At 41.4% G+C, this 20,091-nt stretch overlaps 2 protein-coding genes across 6 annotated transcripts in view; one reads left to right on the top strand and one right to left on the bottom strand.

Annotated features, from left to right (window-relative positions):
* The window catches only part of LOC120066308 (aryl hydrocarbon receptor nuclear translocator-like protein 1), a 32,628-nt gene extending 19,298 nt beyond the window's left edge, over positions 1-13,330 (top strand). For 4 of the 5 annotated variants that reach the window (XM_039017602.1, XM_039017601.1, XM_039017599.1 and 1 more), the window contains 18 exons: positions 5,760-5,817; positions 5,965-6,112; positions 6,420-6,440; positions 6,612-6,647; positions 7,674-7,712; positions 7,994-8,151; positions 8,258-8,337; positions 8,419-8,511; positions 8,627-8,744; positions 9,197-9,346; positions 10,032-10,278; positions 10,717-10,823; positions 10,935-11,085; positions 11,258-11,343; positions 11,622-11,730; positions 12,026-12,113; positions 12,307-12,403; positions 12,579-13,330. In XM_039017602.1, the coding sequence (XP_038873530.1) occupies positions 5,805-5,817; positions 5,965-6,112; positions 6,420-6,440; positions 6,612-6,647; positions 7,674-7,712; positions 7,994-8,151; positions 8,258-8,337; positions 8,419-8,511; positions 8,627-8,744; positions 9,197-9,346; positions 10,032-10,278; positions 10,717-10,823; positions 10,935-11,085; positions 11,258-11,343; positions 11,622-11,730; positions 12,026-12,113; positions 12,307-12,403; positions 12,579-12,736 (1,899 nt within the window). In that variant the 5' untranslated portion in view covers positions 5,760-5,804 and the 3' untranslated portion in view covers positions 12,737-13,330. Of the gene's footprint in view, positions 1-5,759; positions 5,818-5,964; positions 6,113-6,419; positions 6,441-6,611; positions 6,648-7,673; positions 7,713-7,993; positions 8,152-8,257; positions 8,338-8,418; positions 8,512-8,607; positions 8,745-9,196; positions 9,347-10,031; positions 10,279-10,716; positions 10,824-10,934; positions 11,086-11,257; positions 11,344-11,621; positions 11,731-12,025; positions 12,114-12,306; positions 12,404-12,578 lie in introns of those variants that run through there. The other variant, XM_039017603.1, reaches the window with a different exon arrangement.
* A 1,454-nt stretch (positions 13,331-14,784) lies between these two features.
* On the bottom strand, positions 14,785-19,518 carry LOC120066307 (BTB/POZ domain-containing protein 10-like). The gene is made up of 7 exons (XM_039017598.1): positions 19,344-19,518; positions 18,538-18,847; positions 18,350-18,452; positions 17,034-17,154; positions 16,345-16,542; positions 15,850-15,960; positions 14,785-15,397 (listed from the first exon to the last, which is right to left on the bottom strand). The coding sequence occupies exons 1-7, from the start codon at positions 19,501-19,503 to the stop codon at positions 15,093-15,095; spliced, it is 1,308 nt and encodes a 435-aa protein (XP_038873526.1). The 5' UTR covers positions 19,504-19,518; the 3' UTR covers positions 14,785-15,092.
* Between the last annotated feature and the right edge of the window lie 573 nt (positions 19,519-20,091).

Below are 20,091 nucleotides of genomic sequence, written 5' to 3'. Positions count from 1 at the left end.
TCCTCCATTGAGTCAAAAAAACTTCTGATTCTAGGAGGACCTTGAGCTTTTCCTATCGATAAGGTGTCTGATTAATAATTTTCACCTCGAATAGAAGTAGAGGGACTTTTGTCAGAGGTTGCTTGTTGTGAGTGCTGAGGGAACGTTATGCACTTGGCCAGATAATTCTGCATCTTTGTTGCATTCTTCACATGATTTGGCACAGTATTTGCAAATGTACACAGCTTTTCCTTCTATAGTAGCTGCAGTTATATGTCCCCACACATCAGATAGTGACTGTGGCATTTTCCTGTAATGATTAGGAAAAAATGAGTTTAAAAAAACAAATACAATTCCATGTACAGATAAATAGTTAAGCAGTTAGAATCAACAACTCCTTTTGTAAGATACATGTTTTAAAATGAAACATGTATGGGAACAGGTGAATTAACACTCCTCAGTTAGCAGGCTCAAGCAAGCTAAAACAAACTAGCAGAAATTGTTAACAAGTTATAAATGATTTAAACACACTGCTGTAGGCTACTATTTACTAGTTAACAAAAAATAATGTAAGTCATATAAAATATATTCACCCCACCCAGTATTGTAATCAAAACTTACCAGAAAACATGTAGTCCTTGGTTCACACAGTGTAGTAGTGTGGGCTCAATAGCATCTCATTAGTGTGCAAGATCTTGAGAATCAGCTGTACATGTGATGGAAGAGTGCACTGCGCATGTAATGGAAAAATGCACTGTGCATGCAGAGGGTTGCAATTCCATTGAATTGGGGATAGTTTAAACAAAGTATCCCACAAAAAAGGTTCACTGTTATAAGCTAACTTTTTTTTTTTTAATGAATTTAATCAAAATTCCCGGGCTTAACTTCCCATTGAAAATTTCCGGAAAAATTCTGGAAATGTACCTGAAAGTTTCCGACCCTTTGCAACCCTAAATACTTCTATAGGCTACTGTATCTATCATTATTTCATGTCATTACACAGCATACGAGTCATTCATGATTTGAAATGCAATTTAAGCATTTTAGTTTTAAAATAACAAAGCGACCAGTTTAAACAATAAATAGCCCTAAATCGTTCTATTTCGGAAAATTGCATTAATGAATGAATGCGACTGTTTTTAGTCTTTGCTGTAATAAAGGCTTTACAAAAAAATAAGCAGTTACAACAGACTCTCTGGTAAAAAAATTATATTGTAAAAAATGTACATACACACACATTATAAATAATAGAACCTGTTTGGCACACACAATATGTACGCAGCGCTTGCTCCTTTTTCTTGATCTTCAGTTTTTTCCACTAGTCAAATTTATTCCACGCATCTGACTTCACCTTTACCTCCTGAGCAACCAGTAAACATTTCTCCATTTCGAGTTTATTTGTCACATCCTCTGCATCCATTTTGCTGTCACATGTTTTACGTGTTCAGAGTTTTGTTATAACCAATTTATTGATTTGATTATGATATGCTATTGGCCTAGGTCCTATTGGCCTCTTGCATGCAATGTGTTCAGGTGTCACATAAAGAGAGCAAGGGTAGGGTTGAGGGAATAAGGCTTTTTTTTTTACTAAACAAATTAGGGATTTCAGTAACAACTTTTCATTCAAATGGCAGAAATTGTGTTTTGTTTTTTAATGTATTTGCACCAAAGAAAACAAGTGATAAACAGCAATATAGATACAAGTAAAAAAAAAAAAAAAAAAATAACAAATAACACAACCTACTAATTATAAATGTATGAATTCATTTATCAGTAATCACACAAAAAAAACTGTGTGAGAGAGTTAGGCTATATGGAGGAGATTACTGAATAGTTTGGTTCATCAGGCTGAGCCCCAGTTTTCACTTGAAGTTATTGAGGGATGATGATGATGATTTGGCAATGTGAAGATAAGAATTCCAGAGTATGGTACCTCTGTATCTGATAGAGAATTCTCTATTTGAGGTTTGGCAGTGGGGAGGGTGAGGGTTATTGCAGTGTCTTGTGTTATATAAATAGATTTCAGAATAAATCTGGAAGAATCCATTGAAGGGTTTTGGTAAACTGTCTGGGATGTATTTGTAGATCAAAGTGCATAATTGGTGTACGTTAATGTCGGAAATAGACAAGATATTGAGTTTCTTAAACAAAGGTGCAGATGGAGATAGGTAATATGAGGAGTTGGCTAGTCTTGCAAATGTATTTTGTATGTTGAGTTTTTTGGGTATATTAACCTGTTTGGGCTGCAAGGGGCAGTATTGAGTAGCCAGATAAAAGGTGTCCATTTCAAACGGCCTCGTACTCAATTCTTGCTCGTACAATATGCATATTATTATTACTATTGGATAGAAAACACTATCTAGTTTCTAAAACCGTTTGAATTATTTCTCTGAGTGAAACAGAACTCATTCTGCAGCACATTTCCTGACCAGGAAGTGGAATGTCTGAAATCGATGCTCTGTTCTTCTTCCTGCCTATAAATGGGCACAAGACCTATTAGTATACATGCACGTCATACACCTTCCTCTGGGTGTCAAGAGGCTGTGAGAGAAGAAATGAGGTGATTATCTTGGTCTGAGATGGAACACATCATCTTGGAATGATGTGTCCCCCATTTTCGGTACTCTAAAGAGCGCGAGCTGGACAGTGGGGTTGCCTTTTGTTTAGCTGCCGTAATAGGCGACTACAATCGCCGGCTTTGATTTTATTTGATACATGTCACCATATCATCGTAAAGTATGTTTTTTCAATATAGTTTCATCAGATTATTGAAATTTTTTCGGGAGTTTTGCCGTGTTCCGTTCTCTTCCGTTTGTTGACATGGAGAGTGTCGTGCCACCCGGCTAGCGCGCTTGCTAAATGAAGAGGGAAAGTTGCCGTTCTGAATCCAAACAACGACTGTTCTGGACAAAGGACACCTTGTCCAACATTCTGATGAAAGATCAGCAAAAGTAAGACCCATTTTATGATGTTATTTCATATATCTGTCGTAGTCGCCGGCGCCCAAGTGTTTCTGGCTATTGTGCTAAGCTAATATAACGCTACATTTTTTTTCCGCTGTAAAACACTTAATAAATCGGAAATATTGGCTGGCATCACAAGATGCCTGTCTTTCATTTGCTGTACACTATGTATTTTTCAGAAATGTTTTATGATGAGTAATTAGGTATTTGACGTTGGTGCCTGTAATTATTATGGCTGCTTTCGGTGCAATTTCTGACTGTAGCTGCAATGTAAACTATGATTTATACCTGAAATATGCACATTTTTCTAACAAAACATATGCTATACAATAAATATGTTATCAGACTGTCATCTGATGAAGTTGTTTCTTGGTTAGTGGCTATTTATATCTTTATTTGGTCGAATTTGTGATAGCTACTGATGGAGTAAAAAACTGATGGAGTAAAAAAAGTGGTGTCTTTTGCTAACGTGGTTAGCTAATAGATTTACATATTGTGTCTTCCCTGTAAAACATTTTAAAAATCGGACATGTTGGCTGGATTCACAAGATGTGTACCTTTCATATGCTGTATTGGACTTGTTAATGTGTGAAAGTTAAATATTTAAAAAAAAAATATCTTTTGAATTTCGCGCCCTGCACTTTGAGCTGGCTGTTGTCATAAGTGTACCGATGTCGGGCTGCAGCCATAAGAAGTTAAGCTATAGTATAGAGTTAGGAAGTAAGCCTGATGAACCAAACCACTAATCTTTCTGATAATACCAACCGATTTAATCTCACTTTGCTGCAGACAAAACATGTTTTTTTTCAGGATAACTGTTCATCAATTAGAACTCTGAGGAATCTAGTGGATGTGACTTGTTCCATTTCATTCCAACCAATTGACTTTTGCTTTTTTTAGTGAATACAATAAAGTAGGATAATATGATTTTTTTTTACATTTTAAAGATATCTGGAACCATTCAGAAAATTTGGCCATGCCTGAGATGGCTTCATTAATTAGTGAATGAAAATTATTGTGTGATAAAATCTAATTGGTATCATCAGCAAAGAGAATGGGAAAACACAGCAGCAAGGTCATTGATATAGATTAGGAATAACAAAGGTCCTATTATCCAACCCTGTGGCACGCCCACAGGATATCTTGACCCTGGTGGTTGCACAGCCGTTTGAATTAACAAATTGATTGGTGGAAAGAACAGATGACTCGGCCCTAGTGTTTATGCAACAAATGTTTATGCAACAAATGTTAGTGCATCAATTCGTTCTCTAATCAAACCGAATTGCCGAGTCGTTTCAAACTAAAACGTATTGGAGCCCATGTATCCAGATGCGTATCGAATTGTCTTGCAAGGGAAAGATGCACATCCCTAATGAAAAGCGTATACTAAAATATGAAAATACTACGTCTCAATTGAAAGCTATCTTACCTCTATTGTTTAATGTCCTGGGGATTCGAAAAGAAAGATGACGAGTCCAAATGAGAATGAGCCTGTCGGGTAGCCTTCATTCTCGCACAGCGTCCAGCCTAGCTAACACAATGCTGTGCATTTTTCCTTATGTTTTACCACTCTTTTCCTCTGGACTCCATTGATTTAGTCACCCTAATTTTGGCCATCCTACAAGGGTAAAAATTCCAGTTACTTTTGAAAGGATTATGATAGACATGAAGTTTGGACCATTGGTTTTCTTTGAGGATTAGCTATCTACACATTTAACACTATTTTACCCATTGGTCAAAAGATGTGTTTTTGAATTGGACACCCTACTCAATATAAGAGGCTTGGAACTCACTGCCCAACAAGATTCATTCTTACTTAGATAACCTGACTGACAGGGATGAGAAGATTACACACTGTCCTTAAGATACATGTGAACTTGACATGAGGCAGCCTAGTATGTATATAGGTAGGCTAATAGACGGATTGGTTGTTTTAGCAACAAAACCGATGCGTGCGCAGCTGTGGCAAAACAGACAGGGTTGGCTTAGATTTTTCACAACATGTAAACTATATTTAATATCCAATGTTGATTGAAAACATAAATACGTTTGCATAATAAGCATTTGTTGTCTCTCAAATATGTCATTAGTTTGTTAGCTAGCTAGTGAATATTTGCCATATTAGCATTGACATGAAATCAGTCAAAACACCTCAAAACAAGACATGGTATCAAGAACAAGATGAAATTAGCTGAATCGAGTCACTTGCAATACCCCACATAGAGGTTTCTTGTCATTGTTGGTAGCTACCTGGCGATCCAGAATCACAACTCATAGACTTCTGCCTCATTGATGCGTGCACAGCATTTTCGTGACGTTGTCAGCAAACCCATCTATAACCCTGGCCTGTGGCTGGGCTTCTGTCTGCTCTTTACTGACTTAGCACTTTGATGGTAGAGTTGCGTAAGTGCCACTGATGTATTGAAAAATGCCAGTTGGGCGAGGTATGGTATGATGTGCATTTGACGCAGTATGACCCATTTTTAAGGCCCCTGTTTGATAATGAGGCGACACTGCATTTTTTTGATGCAGTGAGACAATTGTCCTTCCTGTCCATTCCTATTCCTTCAAGATCAATTAGTAATCCAGACATGTCCGAAATGGCATGTTTTCCCTGAGGTATCCTGGCAACCAGTCTAGTCTCTAGCAGACCCCATAATCATGTGGGTGGGTCAAGTGCACAGTGTGAAATTCCCACTCTGTCATGATTCTCACAAGGAGAACAAACTTGACTTAATTGTGTTTTTGTGAAGAAATTAAATGTCCAAAGATTCATTGTTCTGATTTTAAATGAACGTAATACATTTTCCCCTCCAGAGCAGAGCAATTGCAAATGGATGGAAGGAAATTCCAGAAGCTGTAATGAACATTTGTGGTGAGTAAGACTCATTTTGTGCCTTGCTTTCTCAGGAATTTTTCCTGAATACATTTGAATGATCCTTTCTCCAAATAGGTCAAAGTACAAAGTAAACTGTACAGCTTGAGATTTACAGTCTAGCTCTAATTCATGTTTCTGTTTCAGATTATCTAATGGCAGACCAAAGAATGGACATTACCTCTACGATGAATGAGTTCATGTCCCCCAGCTCCACCGAGCTGATCAGCAGCTCCATCAACACCCAAGGCATGGACTACACCCGCAAGAGGAAGGGCAGCACCTCCGACTACCAGTAAGCACCTACCGTAACCATCGTCAAATCATTGTGGCCTTGCACTCAGTCACCTTAGTCTCCCACCAGTCAGTGCTGAAGATGATGGGTTCACTGAGTTCTACATTTAAGATGTAGTAATTAACGTTCCGACTTTGCTAGCCATAGTTATGGGGAAATTTGCACATCCATTAATAACCTTTAAAAAAATGGTATTGTGCTATATTGACTCATTTGTAAGTCTACACAGTAATTTTCCTGCCATCTGTTACTGATCCACAGTCATCTGACAACAGAATGATTTATGCATTATTTTGTTTCTTTACAGAATTGATGGATTTTCTTTCGAGTAAGTATGAAACGGTGTCTAATATTTTACCTTTGTCTGTTAGGCTTACCTTCTTTTTTTGAGAGGGGACACTGAATAGTGTAGTGCAAATGCATAGTAGGAAACTGTTAAACATTATTCGTAATCTAATGTGGTTCAGTAAAACTAATGGCATCTGATTATCTTCCACAGCGAGAGCAGTATGGATACAGACAAGGATAAGCTTAGGTAAGAGTTTTGGCAGCAAAAAGCATGAATTACAGTATAAAGAAAAGCTTAGTTTTGCCATGTTATTGGTTATAAATTGTACAGGGGAGACAGATGTTGGGTTAAGATAGTGGTTTCACTGCAAAATTGAGTAGGTGTTAAATCTATTTTCATAAGATTTGCATGGTGAGACAATGGTAACATTGTGGAGGGTTATATACACTGTGTACAAAACATTAGAAACACCTTCCTAATATTGAGTTGCACCTCCTTTTACTCTCAGAACAGCCTCAGTTTGTCGGGTCAGGGACTCTACAAGGTTTTTAAATGTTTATTTAACTAGGCAAGTCAGTTAAGAACAAATTCTTATTTTACCCCAGTCAAACCCTCCCTTAACCCAGATGATGCTGGGCCAATTGTGCGCCACCCTTTGGGACTCCCGATCACGGCCGGTTGTCATACAGCCTGGGATCGAACCAGGGTCTGTTGTGAAGCCTCTAGCACTGAGATGCAGTGCCTTAGACAGCTGCGCCACTCGAGAGAGGTGTCAAGCGTTCCACAGGGATGCTGGCCCATGTTGACTCCAATGCTTCCCACAGTTGTCTTTGGCTGGATGTCCTTTGGGTGGTGGACCATTCTTGATACACACAGGAAACTGTTGAGCATGAAAAACCCAGCAGCTTTGCAGTTCTTGACACACTCAAACTACCATACTGTACCCTGTTCAAAGGCACTTAAATCTTTTGTCTGGCCCATTCCCCTTCTGAATGGCACACACACAATCCATGTGTCAATTGTCTCAAGGCTTAAAAATCCTTCTTTAACCTGTCTCCTCCCCTTCATCTACACTGATTTGAAGTGGATTTAACAAGTGACATCAATAAGGGATCATAGCTTTCACCTGGTCATTATGTCATGGAAAAAGCAGGTGTTCCTAATGTTTTGTACAATCCACTCAGTGTATGTACCATTACATAACCTGTGTGGAACAGTGGCGAAGTGAAACGTTTTCTACTAAAACGTCTCTCCTTTTTTCCCTTCTTCCAGGGATTGTGGTGATCATCAGGGGCGGATCAAAAATGCCAGGTACCCAGACTCATTCCCGATTCCTAATGTTTCACTTAAAAGTCTCTGTCGGCAATGAATATGCATAGTGTTTCCACTGACCTGGCACGTGGTTAAACTCCAGGATAAAATATATTCTAATCTCTCTTTCCAGGGTGAATTAAATGCTCCTTTTTAATTAGACAGAGAAATCCTCGTGTCCCATCGATGAATAGGCACTTTATATAGTCTATAGATTGCACTGTGTAACAGAAGGACTGGGAGTTGTTCTAACAGTTTGCTTCATGCTACTCTGCTAATAGGGAGGCACACAGTCAGATTGAGAAGAGGCGCAGAGACAAGATGAACAGCTTTATAGACGAGCTGGCGGCGCTAGTGCCTACTTGCAACGCTATGTCCCGCAAGCTGGACAAACTCACAGTCCTACGCATGGCTGTCCAGCATATGAAGACATTACGAGGTGAGATACAGACAAAGCGACTGCAGGCAAATTATCATTGGACATCATAGAGATTGTAACTTGATCATTAAATAATTAAAATACAACTTTTTCTGTTTCTGTACAGGCGCAGCGAACCCATACACAGAGGCGAACTACAAGCCGTCTTTCCTGTCCGATGATGAATTGAAGCACTTAATATTGAGGGTAGGTTCAAGCACTCCTCTAACTCCTTTCTGCTAAGTTGCTCTCTGGGTAAGCCTGATGACACAAACCTCATTATTTTAGGCTGCTGATGGCTTTCTGTTTGTCGTCGGATGCGATCGTGGGAAGATCCTCTTCGTCTCTGAGTCTGTTTACAAGATCCTCAACTATAGCCAGGTACGTCTACATTCCTGTCCAATGTCCTACTGTTATACTATATTTTCCGTTGTACTATGTCAGACCATATCTGAGCTCACAAATGTTCATTTCCAGTCAATCCCTCTCTCCCCAGAACGACCTAATTGGCCAGAGTCTGTTTGATTACCTGCATCCTAAAGACATCGCCAAAGTCAAGGAGCAACTGTCGTCATCGGATACAGCACCCCGGGAGCGACTCATCGACGCCAAAAGTAAACTCCCTCCTGGGGGGGAGTCTTAAATACCTTATTAATGCTTCATGTCTTAGTAGATACTGAATGTAAATACTGCTTTATGCCTTATGTAAATAATATTGTGAATTGTTTTTAGATACTACTGCACTGTTACATACTACTGCACTGTTGGCGCTAGGAACACATGCATTTCGCTACACCCGCAATAACATCTTCTAAATATGTGTATGTGACCAATACAATGTGATTTGATTTGATGCCAGTTGCCAAAATACTGGCAGTTTACCTGCTATATTATGTGTGTGAACAGCATGATTTATTGTGCACCGTAAATGTATAGACCATGTACGAGTACCTTATAAGAGTAGAATGCTTTTAACATTGTATGCAAGTTATTTCTAAAGCTATTGTGGATGATTAGCCCACAATGTTCAGCAGTGGTCTTATACGATTTGATTGTTCTCCCTCAGCTGGCCTGCCAGTGAAGACTGACATTACCCCTGGGCCGTCTAGACTGTGCTCCGGAGCCAGACGTTCTTTCTTCTGCCGGATGAAATGTAACCGGCCCTACGTCAAAACGGAGGACAAGGACTTCCCCTCCACCTGCTCAAAAAAGAAAGGTTCCTATCTCAAGATCTAGGCCTCCTTCCCTGCTATCTTTACTTTGTTTACTCAGAAACCTGGCATCACAGATCATTAGCATCATGCTAGCATTACAATGAGAGCACAGGATGTATGCTACTGTGTACCAAATGGCTAATAAACAATATGCTTATTGTTGAACTTAAATATGATTATTTTTTATTTTTTTATTTCACCTTTATTTAACTAGGTAGGCTAGTTGAGAACAAGTTCTCATTTACAACTGCGACCTGGCCAAGATAAACCAAAGCAGTGCGACACAAACAACAACACAAAGTTACACATGGAATAAACAAACATAGTCAATAACACAATAGGAAGAGAAAAAAAGGCCGTAGTGCAGCCAAGAAATATTGATGTGCTGCGATTTAAAACCATTGAGTAAGAAAAGCTGCGTAGGTCATGCAAAACAGAATGCAAATCTCCAGTTGGGCTCTCGCTGAATATTCTAGTGCTAATTAATATTTTATCTAGGAAAACATTCTCTCCTTGATTGACCGTTGATTCAGATACAGGCTAGTATTACTTGTTTGCTGGTGGTTTTCTCATTAAATCTGTCATTTAACACTTGACCTTAAGTCATGGCCCACCGATGTAAACCGATGGATAACTTACCATTGTGTGGGAGGAAATATTTTTATAGTGGTTCTTTTTTACCTTCAGCCGACCGCAAGAGCTTCTGCACGATCCACAGTACTGGCTACCTGAAGAGCTGGCCGCCCACCAAGATGGGTTTAGACGATGACAACGAGCCCGACAACGAGGGCTGTAACCTCAGCTGCCTGGTGGCCATCGGCCGGCTGCACCCCCACATCATCCCCCAGCCCTCCCATGAGGACATCCGCGTCAAACCCACTGAATACGTCTCCCGCCATGCCATCGACGGGAAGTTCGTCTTTGTTGACCAGAGGTACGATGATGAAGAGTATGCCTTAATTTTACTATGACATTTTTGGTTTATGATTATATGTGTGCTAGTCATTCATCAAGTTGGCCAATGAAACACACATTTTAGAAGTATGGTTTAAACTAATACTTGAAGAGGCAACAAATCATATGTAAATTCTCATCTTCAACCACCGTTCACCCAAAATAGCCCATCTACACCAGCCTACCTACATGGGCTTGTCAAGGGAGTTTCAGCCTCACTATATTTGATGAATTAATCTCCTGCTAACAGCTTGACACCTCACAAGCCATTATTACTCATGATGAAGGGTAATCAAACTTTCATAAAAATGTCAGTGAACTGATTCATGTTCATAGAAAACGCTCCGGTGCCATTTTTAAAGACTTGTCAAAAACAATTAGAAAAGCACAGAGTTTCTTATCTATCTTCTCTATTCAGGGCCACAGCCATTCTTGCGTACTTACCCCAGGAGCTTCTAGGCACCTCCTTCTACGAGTATTTTCATCAGGATGATATTGGCCACCTGGCAGAATGTCACAGACAAGGTATGGGATCAACTGTCCGGCACGACACATTTCTTTGTGATTTACATCTTACTATATTTAGTCACCACATTTTGTTTTCTGAACTTGCATCCTGGGTATCTTGTTTCACAGTGCTGCAGATGAGAGAAAAGATCAACACAAACTGTTACAAGTTCAAGATTAAAGATGGCTCCTTCATCACGCTGAGAAGCTGCTGGTTTAGTTTCATGAATCCCTGGACCAAAGAGGTGGAGTACATTGTCTCCACAAACACAGTGGTCTCGTAAGTCGCCCTTCTCTCTCTATCCTAGCTATGATGTTTACATGGGAAGGAATACTGTACATATTTGAAGTGGTGATTGTTGTAGAGCTAACTGGTAGTGTTTATTCAGTGGATGTACTGTTTTAGTACTTGAAACACTGGTCCTGATGTTGCTGTCTGAATGCTTCTCTAGATGCAGTATGCTAGACGGTGCAGACCCCTATCCTCAGTCTGCTGCTTCCCCCACAGCCTCTATGGACAGTGTGCTGACGTCAGAAGGTGACATTGAATGTTGTAAAAGAAAGCATGCTTATGCTTTATTTACTTCCTTGGAACAAGATCTGAGATGTCAGCTGATTCTCTCTGTACACCAACATACAACTATAACGAATAGCTTTCTTTTTGATAATGTAGTGTATCTGTGTTTCAAAATTCTAAAGCATCTGTTGAGATCTCACAACAAGACTCGGTATAGGAGCATTGGACCAAATGTGAAAATGCAATGTTCTCAGTCAGTCCAGGAGCAGGCAATGTGATTGTCATGTGTGTGATTGCAGGTGGAGGGAGACGGGCTATTCAGACGGTGCCAGGCATCCCTGGTGGAACACGGGCAGGTGCCGGCAAGATCGGCCGTATGATCGCAGAGGAGGTGATGGAGATTCAGAGGTGAGAGATGGAGAGAGTTTAAGCAGAAAATGGATGACGCCTTGTTAATAGTTGCAGAACCATTTTAAAACAACACAGAGACCATAAAGCCTCTCGTTCGGTTATAACTTTTCTCTACTCGTCCCCCTGCTCTCAGGTATCGATACACCCTTCATCAAAAATGTACAGGCTTGCAAATGAATCTGTTCAGTTAGGCTACGTCAGCTGTGATGAATTACCTGGAGCTGAAGGTGTTTTAGATTATTATCTCACAGAACCCTGGTGTAATGGTATTGTCTGTTCTTCTCTCTACCAGGACCAGAGGCTCAACACCCTCTAGCTGTGGCTCCAGCCCCCTGAACATCAGCACCCCCCCTCCAGACTGCTCTCCAGGGGGCAAGAGGGTGAGTCTAAGGGAGACTCACAATAAGAACCTCCAATAGAACTGTCTGGCACAAGAAATTGATACTTTGCTCGCATCGCTGATTGGATGTTGTGCTGATCCAGTATTGTCTGTTGAGTACTTGAAGTCAGGCATCTGTCCTGTGGCTGAAAGCTGGTCTATCTAGACCACCACTGACCTATTTGTTCTTGCAGATTCAAAATGGTGGGACACCAGACCTTCCGTCGGCAGGAACGCTACCTGGAGGACCTGACTCCATTGGATACCCATACTCCAACCAGTCCATTATGAGTAAGTAACCATGTCCACCATTTTCAACAAATGTTCCAAACACTAATATTACAAACACTGAATCCTCCCCATTCAAGTAGATGTGTAGTATTTGTGCAGGTAAAAATCTAACCTGTACAGTATCAAAAACCAGTCATGTAACTGACAACAGCGTTTTCCCTCACCACCCCTGTAGGTGACAACTCTCATCTCAGCATTGACATCATGGACGAGCCAGGCTCCAGCAGCCCCAGTAACGATGAGGCAGCCATGGCTGTGATAATGAGTCTCCTGGAGGCTGACGCAGGCCTTGGGGGCCCCGTGGACTTTAGTGACTTACCCTGGCCCTTGTGATGACGGCCCAAGAGGAACGAGGCATAGCAGGGCTGTTGGAACTCTTGGGCTAAGGCCCACAGAACTATGTCAAAACCCTGAATTGATGATGCAGTGGCATCATCAGGAACCATGGCACTGTGGGACTTATTGGAGCCGAGACCTCCATGTTGGGACTGGGACAGGTCATTTCAAAGTATACCTGTAGGTGCCCTCCCTAGCTTGCTGCTGGACATTCTTCCATTGACCTTCACCACAGGATAATTCAGCATTTTTCAATGGCTATTTTCCTGCATTATCCTACCGGGGATTTCTATTGAAAACCTGTTTGTGTTTGGATGTTTTTACACTACAGTACACATTGGTTTTCCTTGTTGGATAACCCCATTTGAAAATGTTATCAAATCTTTAAATAGTATCATGTAAAAAATACTTTATGCAAAATATATGGTGTGTGTATTGTATCAGCAGTGAAATATTAATTGTGTCAGCAGTTAAATATTTTTTATTAAAAGTTTGTTTTGTATCTCTTTCCAGAAGACTTTGAGCTATAAACAGAATTTGATGCAGTATGTTATTGACGCTAATGAATAAATTGTATCCATATTTACAATGTTCAAATGTCACTCTCATACTATCAGAAGCATTCTGAACATGAATCCGAGGGTGGGTGAGTGAATCATTCAGGGAATTGCGTGTAACGGAAGCAATTCAATTAATTTATTTCACAGATTTCCTCCATTGAGCCTATTGGTGCAACGCTGGGATATTTTTATCATGTTGCCATCCAGTGGCAGAAATTCAGTCAGTCAGAGATAACAGGACTGCATTGCTAATGTGGTGGTGAGGAGAAACGCCTGGAAAGACAAACTGAGCTGATGGAAGCCAGTTAATAACATCCGCACACAAGGGTTTTAGGTCATATTTGAATATTAAAAGAGCAATATAACATAGTTACTGGTTTTAAATCATTTGAATTAATGAGGAATATGTTACAGCCTTAAGATTAAGGAATCTGGCTTTGGAGGACAGGACACATTTTCCTACATTGAGAATTATTAGAGAACCTTGCATTCAATAAAGGTATGTTCTGCTTGATACTCATGCAACGTGTAAGCAATACTGATCCCCACTGCTAGATACCTTGACATCCAGCAGCTGCTGACCATCACCACAGTAGCTGTTGACCACTTAAAGGCCCAGTGCAGTCAAATGCGATTTCTGTGTTTTATATAGGTTGGAATAATACTGTGAAAATGATAATACCCTTTTAGTGTAAGAGCTGTTAAGAAAGACCGCCTGACATTTCAGCCTGTTTTTGTTGGGATGGCATTGTGGCCTGCCTGGTGTCATCACCAGGCGGCAAATTAGTTAGACCAATAAGAGTTCCAAACCTCTGCCAAGAACAGTTTTCAGTTTTTCCCTCCGAACACAGACCACTCTCAGCAAAACTTATTGCTTGAGAAATAGCTCTTTGCTAAGAAGCGGTTTCTTTAATTGAAAACAATCACAATAAGGTACTTAGTTATCCACAAATAATTTGATATGGAGATAAAAACAGCTACACTGGACCTTTTAAGTTCAGTATACAAGCTATTGATGACTGAGTCAGCTGATAAGGTGTGACTATGTTAGGCTTGCTCTCCAGTTTCAAGTGTTGGACCATATTGGATCTTTACGCTCCATTAACTCAGTAGGAGTGGCTAATGAACAACATGTCAGCTTAGCATGGGTCCTCTACAGCACAAGCAGACATTGCGAATATATAGCAATGTGATAAGAAAAATTGACAATTAAATAATATATTATACGCATTGACAAATTGGGATACGATTCTCAATCAAACTGATGGAGTCATGAATGATGAAAGTGAGATGAATACAAATGTATTTATTCTGAGACCAAAGCATCACAGCGAGGCTTCTCTGGTGGTGGAGTACCTATAGTAAGATTCTAAATCCGCACCGCCATACCACATCACCAGGGGCAGGGGAAGTGGAGAAAACCAAACCCTTTAGGAACTACTGTACTGTAACTACACAGCAGCACCACACACACAACTCATCACATGAGGACCCACAGACAAGTTTATTGTGATATAATCTGCTTTTTTCCCCCTTCAAAATGAAAAGAATACGTCAAATATTCTTAATAAAAATAAATCTCCTTTGGTTAGTTAAAAAAACAGTGCAGACAGTGCAATGAGGCAATCGTTTACTGTGTGCTTTGCTTCTCCTTCCTTGGCTATTGACAGTATATACCAGTTATCTTTTGAGGCTTGTAAAGGCAATGTGGTTTCTGCTGCCCAACTTGCTTGTCACTACAGTGCTCTGTGGAGGGAGAAGAGGGGGGAGTGGAGGGGGACGGGGGCCCAGTCTCAGACAGCCGGTGAGGGGGCTTCTGGGTCTGGCTCGTAGTGATAACTTGGCTGAGGCTGGATGTCCAGTTCATCCACCTGAGGACCAGGGTGCATGTTGACCAGCTGGTCCTGGGGAATGTCTGCAGCGGCAGCTGCCAGGTTGGTGATGGACTTGCTCTTCACACACTGGAAGTCAACATGGCGACTCTTGCCCTCCTCCTTCTCCCAGGACATGCGGATGAAGGGCCTCTGGACGTAGTTGTAGATTACCTCTGGCCGGCTGCCGGGACGTTTCTTCACCTTCTCCTTGTAGGTGGGGTAACCTGGGAGGATAAAAACAGAAATGTTGGTTTGGGAGTTAGTGACATTTACGTTTTCTGTTCAAATACTTCTCATCTATTAAACAAAAATTGTTTAATGATTGTTTAATGTTGTATTAGAAGTATATTTATACAAAAAGTGTGGTCTTCAATATTTTTTACCCAGTTGGGGTAACCCTTTAGGCTATATTGAGTTGCTCTTATACCTGCAATAACACGTTTATTACTCTACTAGTAACAACATTGTCACATGCTGTAACATAGTAATAGGGCCTGTTAGTATTACATACTAATAATGGATGAGTGATTCTGGTAATTACAGGATTACTATGTAGGCTTAAGAGTAACTAGTGTTACTTTTAAGTGTTATCAGAAATTGTATAGACATGAAAGTAAAACTTCTTGATTGACATGTGCAACAAGGAACAAGGCAGTTTAGTGATGATCCACCATACCTTCAATTCCTAGTCTGATTTTCTTAAGTCCTCTTTCTTTTAATACTGATTTGGCAACGTCACGATTCTCTATGTACTTGAAGAATCTGTACAGTTTTGTGCTGTATATAACTGTAAAGAAAAAAGAAAAAGTATTATTGTTTATATAATTAAATGTCATACATATTCTAAGTAAAATAACACAGGCATTCAGCAATACAGATAAAGCAGGTGAACCAGTGCACTCAAAGTCTATTTCCTGTGTTTTGTATCATATTTGTACAACAGCTGATGAAACACTTGTTTATTTTTTACCACTTTAATGAAAAACTATTACAGTAAGTAACTTGTTACCCAGAACTAATGCACTGGGCCTTTAACATGTCATCCCAGTCAATTATAATCTCGGGCAATTATTTTCACAGCGATACAAACCACTCATGGGTGACTTGATGAAATGGCTTGCTTGTAAACTACTATATCAACAGAGCCGGTGAGGTGAATGACCTGACTCACTCTGAGAATACTCCTCTCCCATCTGCGGAGGGTACTCCTCGTCCCAGTCCACCACGTCGTCGTCTGTCAGGACCACTACGTGACACTCCCTCTCTCCGTTCTGGGCGCTGGCCACCATCAGAGGCAGCACCATCTCCTCTAAGTAAAACTCAAACTGACGCCTCGCCCCATCGTTGGACAGCTCGTGCATGAGTGCACCTGGAAAATAGGAGCAGGTGGAGTGAAACAACCAAACTTAGTTTATATTTCAGGGTGAGAACTACACTCAAGCATGCACGCGACACACACACTCAAGCATGCACGCGACACACACACACACACACACACACACACACACACACACACACACACACACACACACACACACACACACACACACACACACACACGTGAGGAAAACTAGACACATCCACATTTAAAACAATGTCAATCAATAGCCCACATTGTGGAAACTCTGCAATCATCTGACATGCATCAAACCTGTAAGCTAATACTGACTTAGTTTCAGAGCTGTGACACCTACTCACCCACAACATGTCAACACCTCCACAACACCAAACACACAGCAGGCTAAATAAACCTAGCATCTAATACAGAACAATGATATGGAATGAAATATTACATGTCTATTATCATGTCATTATAATGAGAAAAAGAGGGCCTGATGGCATATAGCTATATACACTCACTGAGGTCTCTACACTTGATGGTGCTGTAGTCGAAGGAGATGCAGAGGTAGTCACATGCTTCTCTCAGCTCGGGAATGGAGATACCATCAGGACAGCGGATTATCCCAGATTTGTAGTAATCCTGCCATTTAAAAGTCACACAGGAAAAACCAACAGGCAGCCATCACGGAGGCTGCTCTGCGCACACACAGAACAGAGCCTTCAGACAACAGCAAATGGCAGTGACGTCACTGTCTTCCTACCACCCCCACAGACCCATTTACAGCCAGAGAAACATGGAGATCATTCAAGTATAACACTGAACAGAAAATGGATGGAGGCTACAGCAGCAACGCTGGGCTATTCACAAGATAGTGCCTGAAACGGCTGCTAGCTTACTCTGTGCCCTGAATGCTAACGCTGCCAGCCATATTTTTCCTCTCTCCCTGCTGTTTTAGTCGGGTCGCCTTTGGCAGTAGAGCTCTTCACATGCCGAGCACAGATCTGTACAACGAGACTGTTCAATACTGACAATCCAAGATAAGCCTTGAAATCAAACAAAGAAGTGCATTCAGCATGTTCTTGAGTCCCGACTATCCACATTAGCCTCTCTCCCCCATACAAATAGGCATAGAGATGCGAAATTGCTACACGCTGACATGCTAGAACAACATACAGCCTGTGAGTCACACAGAAAGCTGCTCTTGAGCCTGAAATAACATCCAGAAACCCTATGATACACACACAAACATATGCCATTACCTGGTTGTTCTCCTCCCCTGTGTCTCTGGAGAGTTAAGTGGAACAGCGGGGCGAACAAACACAAAAATGAAAGCACTAACATGTTGTACAGCATTAGTATCTCTGATCCCGGTCAATGTGCCTTATGTAACACTGATTATTTCCACACTTCCGCAAAAATACACAATATATCAGACGGACAACCTCAGAGATTGTTTGTGAACAATCTTATTTGTCAAGGTATTACTAGAAAGTAATTGCATACAAATTCACTATAAGCCCTTGAATAATATGGAAATTATGCTGCAACCATATGCAAATAAAATATGTATTGACCCCTATACATTTGGCCACTTCCCAATCTCTGGTAATTGAATAATAAAGGTGCTTGTTTTAGATAGGTCAGAACACTGAATGCCTATTCTTCTTCTTAATAAAATATATAGGGGATGGATAGAAGGATCTGTGAGAGAACGTATTTTCCATTCCAGTCATGAATGACGCATCAGCGTAATCCTTCACTTCGTCAATACCAACCCATCTCTGGGGACATTAGGTGAAACTGTATGTCATTATCAAACCAGAATGAGTCTTACCAGGATAGCTCTAAAAACAGTTGAGCTGATTCCATCTGCCACCTCAAATTCCCCTTTGTCATTGGGCCTGGTAAAATTGTATTCCCTCCCAGATCCAAACATTCTACGAGAGAGGAAAACATTTGGTTTGAAATGAACTATCCCTTTAATTTTCTGTAATATCCCTTTGATAAAATATTTTGCTGTACCTTCCCAGCATGGTGTTGGGCTGAGCAATGAAGATAGCCGGGTCCACCACGAAGCGGGTGTTGTCCACGATCAGAGTGACCCTCTCGGCCGTCCGCAACGTGCGCGCCCCCTCCTTGGCGTTCTCATAGACGTAGATGAGGTCACAGGGGCCGTGGACGTGTCCGTGGCCCAGGCCCTTACAGTGGGCCTCTTTGCTGAACAGGCTGCTGCTGCTCACTGCGATGCAACTGGGCCCCACCGACATCATGGCCCTGGGCGGCCGAGGGCTTGACGACCTGGAGGAAGAACCACCCTCGCCCCGCTCACGATCTGGAAGAGACAAACAGACAGAGTACCATAGGTAAGGCGCTAACACTGCGGTCTCATCACACTGTTGCTGGTTGCCATAAGGATGAAAAAAGGCATTGAAAGCTTTCGCAAGAGCCAAAATGCTTTCCTTTCAATGCTTGATTATTCAACTGTTACTGTAGCAATTTAAACATCATTCAGTTCGGTCATTGGCTTAATTCCCAGAGTGGGTCCAGACTGAGTAGCAGTCGTATGACTATCGTGGCTCCGCCTCTGGGTGAGGCTTTAAGGAGATTTCTACGTGATGAAACCACTTCAGACACTGATTTTGTGTAGTTAGAAAGGGCCTCAATCTAACAGCTGGACCTGAGGCATCCGAGACAGCCTTGTTATGTCAGTGTCTCATCACTACACTGTGTGGTTCTGTCGCATAGCAGTAATGGATTACAGAATGAGCAATGGGTACAGCCAGGGTGTTGTTCCAGTGATGGAGATGAAACACTGGGAAGCTACTCACCACTGTTGTGCTGTCGGGTGGGAGAGGTGATGTTTCTGATGCAAGGGGTCAGCTGACCCTCGCCCCTCTCGTGGGAGGAGTCTCGGGAGCGGTCGCTGGAGCGCCGGCGGTCACTGTCCCTGCAGCGGTCGAGGCCTCCGCTGGCGCCATGCAGGTTCATGTTGACTAGGTCGGCCTCCAGTTGTGGGACTGCTGGGAGGCGGGGCTGGGCACTGAGAGAGCAGAAGATCACACACACCCAGTCAGAGATACACACATGAGCACTGGGGGAAAAGTGAACATTTTGCATGCTTCTCTGCAGAGAAAAGTGGGTAAAAGCCTGCAGTAAACTCATGTGAATCCTCTGTGCGAGAGGTAGAATTTTTTTTTGTAGTGCTGACTGCTGCAGAAAGATTGCCAATACAACACTACTGCTTGCTGCCTGCAGCTCGAGCCCTATACTCTGAGAAACACATTAGGGAATGAATCCATGTGAAACAATCCCATTGAACTCCCCACTTAACTATGGGGACAACACATACGTTGGACTATTACTCCTCTTGGAGTGGCCTTTGTAAAATCTGAAATATTACACTGATGGAGCAGACTACCCACAATGCCTGAAGTACCAATAATAATTTGTTCTTAACTGACTTGCCTAGTTAAATAAAGGTTAAATAAAATAAAAAATAAATAAAACCAAACACCTTCAAAAATAATATGTATTTCCCATTGAAGCATTTAAACGTAAAACTCTACTGTCTGTTGC

Source organism: Salvelinus namaycush, chromosome 21 (genome assembly GCF_016432855.1).
Source record: "Salvelinus namaycush isolate Seneca chromosome 21, SaNama_1.0, whole genome shotgun sequence".
NCBI classification, from domain to species: Eukaryota; Metazoa; Chordata; class Actinopteri; order Salmoniformes; family Salmonidae; genus Salvelinus; species Salvelinus namaycush.
This window is presented reverse-complemented; position numbering and strand designations above follow the sequence as displayed.